General features: G+C 32.5%; 1 protein-coding gene and 1 long non-coding RNA gene across 2 annotated transcripts; one reads left to right on the top strand and one right to left on the bottom strand.

Annotated features, from left to right (window-relative positions):
* Positions 1–366: 366 nt before the first annotated feature.
* LOC146994100 (uncharacterized) lies at positions 367–8109 on the bottom strand. Its single transcript, XM_085826853.1, has one exon. The coding sequence runs from the start codon at positions 7883–7885 to the stop codon at positions 5990–5992; it is 1896 nt and encodes a 631-aa protein (XP_085682979.1). The 5' UTR covers positions 7886–8109; the 3' UTR covers positions 367–5989.
* Positions 8110–8591: 482 nt separating this feature from the next.
* LOC146994099 (uncharacterized) lies at positions 8592–10521 on the top strand. Its single transcript, XR_015044008.1, has 2 exons — positions 8592–8744; positions 9595–10521. It is a non-coding gene; the product is annotated as an uncharacterized LOC146994099 (long non-coding RNA).
* The last annotated feature ends 547 nt before the right edge of the window (positions 10522–11068 follow it).

The following is an 11068-nucleotide window of genomic DNA, read 5'->3' as shown; positions in this document are numbered from 1 at the left end:
ATAGGTGCAACTAATGAAAGTTCTAAAAATGCACTTGTTTAAAAATATTATACATTTTATAAGAATTGATCAAATTTTCTTCTTCGCATAATTTAAATTTAAATTATGAAAATTTAATTGTATACAAGTAAAAGATTAATTATTGCTGTGAACTAATTTTCAGAATGCATAATTCCATTCACTTTTTTGAACCAAAGAATGAAAGTAACAGCACTGTGCATAAAAATGTAGAACAACTACATTGTTAACACAATTAATAACTCAAGTGCTGTTTTGAAGAAAAGTATGGGTGTTTTTAGAGCAATTAGCATAAATTATTAGACTTTGCTGCTACTTATTTTATTAAAGCTAATTCTTATGTATAGACACAGGTTTTGTTCACCAGCATTTTATGAATTATTCACAATTTCAAATACAAATTAACTACAGGTATAAATGTGTGAAATAAAATAAGCAACCTTATTAAAGCAGACAGAGCCTTGCAATATTTAAAAGTTACATGTTACAAAATTGGCAATTCAACCAGCTTATTTTGTTATGGTGGCCACTTTAATATACAAGTGTCACCTGTATATATTCTAATATATTTTAGGAGCATTGAGCTTAAATTAAAAGTTGTATTTTACCTTTCTGGTCCTTCTTCCCTACATAAATTTAGCATCCGAGGTAGCTATTTTATTTTACAAATGGTAGAAATAAATATAATAGAGCTTTATTTTTTCAATTGCAATTAACTCCCGATAATGATTTACGAAAATATGAACTAATTATGATTTGCGATTTTTTTGGGGGGGGCATGCAACTACCTTATTTTACAAAAGGTAGAAATAAATAGACTAGGAAACGTAGAATAAATAGAATAGAGCTTTATTTTTTTTCAATTGAAATGAACTCCTGATAACAATTTGCGAAAACATGAACTAATTAGGATTTGCGATTTTCCAACTTTCATTTTGTCTTACCATGAACGTTCCGTAAACAGAATAGAGCTTTATTTTTAGCATTATCGGGAATAAAGCGTTATCGGGTGTTAATAACGATTTGCGAAAATATGAACTAATTATGATTAACACCCGATAACGATTTGCGAAAATATGAACTAATTATGATTTGCGATTTTCCAATTTCTATTTTGTCTTGCCGTAATGTTTCCTAAATCTATGTTAACAGAAAAAATCCCTTTTCGTCCTTCAGGAAAATTCCCTGAGTGGGTTGCAGGTTTGTAACGCTTGTCAGGGTTACCATAATCTGGCGCACACGCACTCTTCCGAGATGTCAACAAATCGCCAAGGGCCGGTTATCTGAAAACTGCCTTCAAGTCCTATAATTGCTGTGTTGAGAATAGAGCTTTATTTTTTTTCAATTGAAATGAACTCCTGATAACAATTTGCGAAAACATGAACTAATTAGGATTTGCGATTTTCCAACTTTCATTTTGTCTTACCATGAACGTTCCGTAAACAGAATAGAGCTTTATTTTTAGCATTATCGGGAATAAAGCGTTATCGGGTGTTAATAACGATTTGCGAAAATATGAACTAATTATGATTAACACCCGATAACGATTTGCGAAAATATGAACTAATTATGATTTGCGATTTTCCAATTTCTATTTTGTCTTGCCGTAATGTTTCCTAAATCTATGTTAACAGAAAAAATCCCTTTTCGTCCTTCAGGAAAATTCCCTGAGTGGGTTGCAGGTTTGTAACGCTTGTCAGGGTTACCATAATCTGGCGCACACGCACTCTTCCGAGATGTCAACAAATCGCCAAGGGCCGGTTATCTGAAAACTGCCTTCAAGTCCTATAATTGCTGTGTTGAGAATACCGACTAATTTGTCAATCGAAATGTTTTCGTTTTCAATAACCTCTGGGTCATTTTCTTCACTATCGGAAGCGAATTATAATGACGAGGAACTTGATTTAAATCATTTCAAAGACGGAGTACATCGAGATGAAATACTACACTTAGTAAGGAATTATAAGCCAAATAAAATAAAAACATCTGCCCTGAAGATAAGGATAGTGCTGACAGATCAACTTCCAATCCGCAGTGTGAAATTGAAAAACAGATTTCGGATTTCAAAACATACTTTCGCTTTGTAGATACAAATTACATATTAGTAAATATATCGGAAATTCTATTTGACATAATCGAAAGTTCAAGCTTACTTTTATGAATTGCTCTAACAGTCTGCAAAAAATAATAAGCCGGATCCAATTCGAAGATTAAGGAACAACGCAATCTGCAACATTATCTGAATTAGATAATTTTAGCTTTGCTTATACCTCCGTTACACATTAAATGCGCATGCGCACAAACATATTAGCAGCCGTGAAGGTCTTACGCGCTTTCGTAAACGCCTGTGCGCATGCGTGAATGCTACGCATGCGCAGAAAGTTTGTAGCTTTGAGGTCCGGATTATAGATCATTCTGGATTATGGGTGTCCGAATTAACGACTTTTGACTGTATTCCAAATTTTTATTGCATTTATGTGACCATCCAAAAGAGTTGCTTGAATGGTGTATGAGTGTAGGATTTATTGCAGATAAGTATGAATATCCAACATGTGGGAATGAAATGAGATTGTGTGAAAGGAAGGATATTACAGATAAGTTTCAATGGCGGTGCATGAAATATGGTGAAAATGGACTTCCCAGGAAATTCCGATTGTGATTTTAGCTAATAAGCACTTAGAAACAATTTCAAACCTAATCTTCGTCATGATTAAGGACTTTTGTTCCATAAAAGTTCTAGCATAAGCATAATTCGGCTAGCAGACTGTTGGAAAAAATATTGAGTAAAAAAAAAAAAACGCTTTACTTTGTGAAAACAAAATGGCGTCCAAAAAAAAAACTCGCAGGTTGCTGTAGCAGTGTTGGTCGCCAAAAAATTGCCAAGTTACCATAATCCGAAGATTCATAACTGAATTTTACATAGAACACGTATACATATTTAAATATTCAGAAACAAATAAACAGTATACAGTATCGTGCAAAAATATTAAAGAAGTGAAACAAAACTAATTTTAAAACAATTACAGTAGCTTTTTTACTTTTCCTTACTGTTTCCAAAACATCTACCAAAAAAGCTACTGATTATAGCATTTATTAATTTTTCAGAATATGTGCATTATAGATTTTATAAATTTGTTTAGTTTTCAGAACCAAAATATTCCTAAGTTCCCGAAACGGAATACACACTTTACAACAAAACAAAAATCGACGCACCAAGAAGGAGTTGTCCGATGGAGACAAAAATTGGTGAATAGGAAGATTATGTACAGAATAGACAATGAGTAAAATCTCAGAACAATTGAATGATTTATTTCAGAGTTACATAGTTACAAAGTAACGAGCTCAATAAGGTGTTGACCCACCTTTAGCCTGGATGAAAGCAGCCACACAGCGTGGCATATATTGATAAAGCTCCTGAATGGTCTGCAATATTTCTTGCTAAATTTGCTCCAACTGTCGGGCTATGTCATCAACATTCTGTGGCAGATGCAGTCACCTTCCCATCAAATCCCAGACATGCTCAATGGGAGAGAGATCTGGTGATTTGGTTGGCCAAGGAAGTATTTCAAAACCTGTAAGACAGTTCATAGCAACATGTGCCGTATGTGGTATGGGATTATTTTGCCGAAAAAAAAAGGCCAGGGTACTGCAAAAGGAACGGTAGCAATACAGGTCTCAGAATGTTGCCGACGTACCACTGTGCTATAAATGTGCCTCTAATGACCACCAAAAAAGTTGGGCCGTCAAGGGAAATGACACATTAGACAATAACGCCTGGTTGAGGGCCTGCATGGTGTGCAATAGTGAAAGCAGGATCGGCACGCTGCTCTGGACATCTACAGACACATTTTTGATGATCTTCACAACACAGTTGAAAGTGGGATTCATCACTAAAGATTATATATTCCCAGTCAGCATCCTTCCAACCTGATTGAGCCAAGCACCATTGTAATCTGGCTCGACCATGTGCAGACACGAGTGGCAGGTGGCATAACTGTTGGTACAAGCATAGATTTCGCTCAATCAGCTGTATGTGAATGGTCACGGTGGGCAATGCGTGTACGAGTCGCACGTCTGATAGCGATGAATCAGGCACTGTGGCAGCTGGTCTGACAATCACTCTGCCCTCCCGATCTGTTGTGGCCCTATGTCGACTGCTACCAACATGATGCAGAAATCTGTCATTTGTTTACTTTTCAGAACCAAAACATTCCTAGGTTCCAAAAATGGAATATACACTGATAACAACAACAAAAAAAAAAAAAAAAAAAAAAAACCAAAAAGGAGTTGCCCAATCAAGGCAAAAATTCGTGGATAAGAAGATTACGCACAGAATAGAAAATGATTAAAATTTCAGAACAATTGAATGATTTATTCTTGCCAGCATCGTATAATCGCCTCCCCACTTCGACTCACACGACGAGCGATTCTCCAATTTGCCCAAGCTGCATCTTTCAATCCAATGATACAAGCACTTTTAAACTATGACAGTTGCATGTAATGAGCTTGAATACTGTCGAGAGGCATCTTTTCAGTCGTTGAAAGGTATCCTAAATTGAAATGCAATAGAAATTTTTAACTTCAGTTCAAGAAGAGCTTCTTATATATGCACAGCTTGACACGCAGTTCCGATGCACTGAAGATTGCACTATTCATACATTGAATACCAAATTTTAATCATTTGCATATTTGTTCAAAACATTTATGCATACGAAATTTTAAATCAATCGGATCGTTCCTTCTTGGTGTGACAATTTTTTTGTTATAGAGTGTAATTTCATCTTAAAATATGACAGCAGAAAATAAAAATGAATTATTTTAGTTTTCTTTCACCAATACGTGAAACAAATACCATTCAAAATAATTTTAAAAATAAATATCTAGTATACGTAGGTTTATTACCTGGACAGGAATTATGTTTCCGAAAATTGCTCTACTGGCATGTCCAAGCTTTGACTGAAAATATTTGGCATTTCATTTAGCCTTTCTAACATTCCTACAGGTTCTGTGAAAGTTGTATACTGACACATATGATACTTGAGTCAGACAGGCATGATCTTCAACACTGGTTCATCAAGATTGGAAATAACTAATACATTTTTCACGACAGACACAAGAATAATATTTCTCACAGTACTGGCAGAGCTGAAATTCATATCTGTATTAAATTCAGAAATAGCCAAGTTTAAAAACAGCACATATAATTCACAGTGTACATATTGGATGAAACATTTAGCCACCTTTTAGAATTTTAGTTTTTGAGGTTCATATCTACATAACACATTCTATTACACAATAGATATGAACACTGAACATTAATAATCACATAAAAATATCTTGAAAAATATTTCATTTTGTAGAAACAATTGGTTGATCTTTGGATTATAGTACAATTAAATGGTTTATAACTTATTTTCATCAAATTAGAATTTATGTTTCTCCCACAAGGTCACCAATAGCCATTCGAATCTGCCTCTTTAAATGCTAAGACATTTGCTGTACCTATTTCTATCATTCTGTGAGAAACACTTACCTCATAACGACATTTGCTAGCTGTATGGACAAGCACTTACTGCAAAATTTCAGTAAATGTTGCTTTTAGTACACGCTCAAAGACAGGAGGGCTCTCTTCTATGTAGAGACGTTTCTTCAAATTCTTCAATGCTCTAAGTGATTGTTATTATACTTATATTTGTCTCTAATGTTGATATCCATATTTAAATCCTCTTTATGAAAATGAATGAATATTTATGTACCTCAAACAAATTTTCTCTAAAGTCTGAACAAGCTTTTTGACTAAACTTCTTACAAACTTCACACATACGTGGTTTCTTTTCTGTGTGAATGTGCATATAATTGTTTAAACTAAATTTCTGATTAAACGTCTTCTTACAAACTTCACACATGTATGGTCTTTCTCCTGTGTGAAAGCGCATATGCTTGTTTAAACTAATTTTTGCATTAAATGAATTCATACATACTTACACACATGAGGCTTCTCTCCTGTGTGAATGGCCATATGCACGTTTAAATGACATTTTTGACTAAATGATTTCTTACATACTTCACACATATGAGGTTTCTCTCCAGTGTGAATAAGCATATGCATGTTTAAATTACTCTTTTGAGCAAACTTCTTCTTGCATACTTCACACATATGGGGTTTTTCTCTCGTGTGAATACGCATATGGTGCTTTAAATTAGTCTTTACACTAAACTTCTTCTTACATACTTCACACATATAAGGTTTCTCTCCTGTATGAATACGCATATGATTGTTTAAAACATCTTTTCGATTAAATGATATCTTACATACTTCACACATATGAGGTTTCTCTCCAGTGTGAATAAGCATATGGTTGTTTAAACTGACTTTTTCACGAAACATCTTCTTACATAATTCACACATATGTGGTTTCTCTCCTGTATGAATGCTAATATGTTTCCTTAAACTACTTTTTACGCTAAATGTTTTCTTACATACTTCACACATATGTGGTCTCTCTCCTGTGTGAATGAGCATATGCTTGTTTAAATGACTTTTTATATTAAATGAATTCTTACATACTTCACAGATATGAGGTTTCTCTCCTGTATGAATAAACATATGTTTGTTTAAACTGCCTTTTTCATTAAACGTCTTCTTACAAACTTCACACATATGTGGTCTCTCTCCTGTGTGAATGCACATATGCTTGTTTAAACTAATTTTTGTATTAAATGAATTCTTACATACTTCACAGATATGAGGTTTCTCTTCTGTATGAATAAACATATGTTTGTTTAAACTGCCTTTTTCATTAAACATCTTCTTACAAACTTCACACACATAAGGTTTCTCTCCTGTGTGAATGCGCATATGCACATTTAAAGTACCTTTGTGATTAAATGATTTCTTACATACTTCACAGATATGAGGTTTCTCTCCAGTGTGAATAACCATATGGTGCTTTAAATTAATCTTTACTCTAAACGTCTTCTTACATACTTCACACATATAAGGTTTCTCTCCTGTATGAATACGCATATGCATGTTTAAAAGATCTTTTCGATTAAATGATATCTTACATACTTCACACATATGAGGTTTCTCTCCAGTGTGAATAAGCATATGGTTGTTTAAACTGCCTTTTTCACGAAACATCTTCTTACAAATTTCACACATATGTGGTTTCTCTCCTGTATGAATGCTGATATGTTTCCTTAAACTACTTTTTACACTAAATGATTTCTTACATACTTCACACATATGTGGTCTCTCTCCTGTGTGAATAAGCATATGCTTCTTTAAATGACTTTTTTGTTTAAATGATTTCTTACATACTTGACAGATATGAGTTTTCTCTCCTGTATGAATAAACATATATTTGTTTAAACTGCCTTTTTCACTAATAATCTTCTTACAAACTTGACTCATATGTGGTTTCTCTCCTGTGTGAATACACATATGCCCGTTTAAAAGATCTTTTCGATTAAATGATATCTTACACACCTCACACATATGAGGTTTCTCTCCAGTGTGAAAAAGCATATGCCTGTTTAAACTGCCTTTTTGACGAAACATCTTCTTACAAATTTTACACATATGTGGTTTCTCTCCTGTGTGAGTGAGCATATGCTCGTTTAAATGACTTTTTTGTTTAAATGACTTCTTACATAATTCACAGATATGTGGTCTCTCTCCTGTGTGAATGAGCATATGCTTGTTTAAATAACTTTTTACATTAAATGATTTCTTACATACTTCACAAATATGAAGTTTCTCTCCCGTATGAATAAGCATATGTTTGTTAAAGCTGCCTTTTTCACTAATCATCTTCTTACAAACTTTACTCATATGTGGTTTCTCTCCTGTGTGAATGCGCATATACCTGTTTAAATTAGGAAACAGCTTCAGTATAGCCCACCTTCAAAGTTTGGCGCCAAAGCACATGAAATACGTTGTTTTGAAAAATGGTTGCCATCCAGATTTTCGACGAAACTCCTTGTTTCAAAAAATGGCGGCCATCTTGATTTCACCACAAATCGTGGATAATAGAAATAAATTTAAGACTATTATACACGATTTTAAGAGAAAGAAATATTAAAAAATGATTAATAAAAAGGATGTTATTTTAAAAACAATACCGGAAACCTTGAGCTATTTCACCTTTAATAAATAATTTGGTAAAAGCGTAGAATGGTCGCCGCTTTTTCGAATTGCACAAACTTTCCTTTCCCCATCGAATGACGAATAGCTGATAGCTTTGCACTTTGTAATCGATTACGAAGTCTCGATACTTTGTTTACGTTTTATGCGGAATTGTGGTAAGTAGTGCTGTAGAAGTAACGAGAAATTGTGTACCTGTATGTATTCGTTATTCGGTGAACCAGTACTCGTTACTATCGTATCGTTACTCGTTACTTTCGGTAAAATCGATCGTATCCTGAGCCTATTTTATCGGTATACTGCCCTAGGTAAGGCTCCTATATACCAGGCTGAATCATCAGGCATTCGCGCTCCCAAGTGGGAGATTTAATGGCGGCTGAGTGGTTAAGGTGCAACAATTTTTTGTGTTTTTTTTTTGTGTAAAATGGGCGGATGTACAGCTATTAATTGTGCAAATCATTCACGGAAAGGTCATACATTGGTAAAATTTCCTAAAAATGAAGAAAGAAGAAAAATATGGGTAAATAATTGCCGAAGAGACAATTGGAAACCTGGTCCAGGCGCTGAACTTTGCTTAGTAAGTATAATGTTAATTACGCCTTCATTTAGAGTTTATATCTTCTCTGATGTTTATAATGTGCAAGTAAAGTGAAATTCTTGTGTACAATAACCTGCGTATCTGCTAATTTCTGTAATAATAGCTATAATTAAATTAGTCTAGGGTTAATGTACCCATCGCCAATGTAGATGTTTTGAATATGGAAAAGAAATTTCTCTTCTAATATAAAGCGCAAATTTTGTTTTCCTGTGCTAATTGTGGAAATTATACTAATGTAACATGAAAATCATTAGCATATTGAAATTTATTAAAAAATAAATAATAATTTGGAAAGTCAAGATAAAATCTGAATGTTTGCTAAAGATATATGTAACATTATACTATAGTTGCAATATCGTTGGAATGATATATAATTTTTTCTTTATTTTATAATCACTATTGTTAAAAAGTTAGATGAGTTGTTTATGCACGGTGCCCACTACTGTTTCTTGGTTAAAATAACTTCCAGAATTTTGACATTGACATCTGAAGTCAATAGAATAAATTGAATAGTGTGAGACAAAATATATATAATCTGACTTCAATAATTGCAAGGATTGTGCAAGTTTATTTATAATCACAGTATTATACAATTTGGCAATGGAGTAAAGATTTAGAAATGAATGCAGAACATTCAAATTAGTATTTTCTTGTTTCTAATATATAGAAATATAGTCTATTTTCCAGTATAAAAGTTTTACTTAAAAGTATGGGAAAGCAGATTTGTTTCATGCATGATCTATATAATACTGGTATGAAATGAATGAATTTTAATCTGTAAACAATTTTTTGTTAATATTGAAATGCATTTCTTTGGGTACATTTTTAGGCACTTGTGGATCATGTCAGACAACATGCAATAGAAAAAAGATGTCCGTGTGCATAAATTTTCCCATTGTGTTACTTCATTTTATCTAAATTTCAAGCATAATTCTTTTCATTTTTATATGGCATGTTATCAGTATAAAGGCTAGTGAAAATAAATTGGTATGTGTATCTGTTTTTGAAGTGTAATGCTTAAATAAAAAGATGGTGTGTGTTTCTTCATTTAAACAAAATTTCAAGGATAGTATTTTTCAGTGTTGTACGGTTTGTTATTTCTCAATGTAAAGTGTAACAAGGGGAAAAAAAAACTGGTATGGTATATCTGTTTTTTAAGCATGATAATTTTATTTATTTCTTTAGTGATGCATATATATAGAGAGAAGGTGTTTGGTCCAACTGAAGTTATAATAAATCTAATTTTACTAGATCTCTCCCTCCCCTCAGGTGTAGAAAATTTTCAAGTGCAGAAAGTTTATTTGCAGAATTAATTCATTTCTGATAAACTTATTATCATTAATTTTTTATATAACATGTTATTTAGTTACACATTTGACTACTGTGTAATAAAATTGTATTTAGGGCAAAAAATTAACTATAATTTTGCATCTGGTGACTAATATCATATGCTTCTAAGAATATTACTTTAACTTTTTCCATAATTTTTGTATTTCAGGAACATGAAACTGTTATTTTGATATACTTAAATAATAAAAGTGTGTATCTGAATCAATTAATGGATACAAATATTTTACAGTTATTTTTAGAAGATATTTGCCATATCACTTCTAATAATTCATAAAGTATGTTAAAATATAGGTAAATAATTTGGTGCAGAATTCAAATTTAGGGTTTAAAATATAGTCAATCATAAGACTAAATGATTTTTATTGTCATGATTTGCCTGGGCTTAAGAATGTACTTTTCGCCCGGTGGAAATTGTCATCAAACTGTCCTGAACAGGCTTTTTGTTGATAATAACTTCCAGGCTTATCAGTACCTCCTTTTGAGTGGAGGGTATGCAAATATAGTACCCAATTTAAATTACATTGTGATTGTAATAATATTGTGGTATGAAATAAGTGATTATAATTACAATTTAGGTAATTGCATTGTAATTATATTACATTGTATCTGTGAACTCTTAATTTCATTACTTTATGCAATTATGTTGTAAGTGCATAATCTAATTGCAATAATATAATCTATTCGCAATTACAAAATAATTATAAATGCAGTTACATCTTAAATAGAGGCCATTTTAATACTTTTAAATTTTCGCAAGATAACTTCCCATTAAGGTTCATTTGGAGGAAACTATGCAAATATTAAAAAAGAAGTTATGCTAAATTTACATATTTTGTACAGTACTTTCTTGTTATAATGCTGTTCAATATATCTTCAATACTTTTGTAAATTTAACGACATTCTTTGCAATCACTGTGGTGCTTTAAAAAGAAGTTTCTTAGTTATGCTTTCTA

The sequence above is a fragment of the Stegodyphus dumicola genome, chromosome 11 (genome assembly GCF_044657685.1).
Source record: "Stegodyphus dumicola isolate Sdum_Otavi_A_Nest chromosome 11, ASM4465768v1".
In the NCBI taxonomy this organism is placed as follows: Eukaryota; Metazoa; Arthropoda; class Arachnida; order Araneae; family Eresidae; genus Stegodyphus; species Stegodyphus dumicola.
The sequence above is the reverse complement of the archived record's forward strand: the minus strand, read 5'-3'. Positions and strand labels throughout refer to the sequence as shown.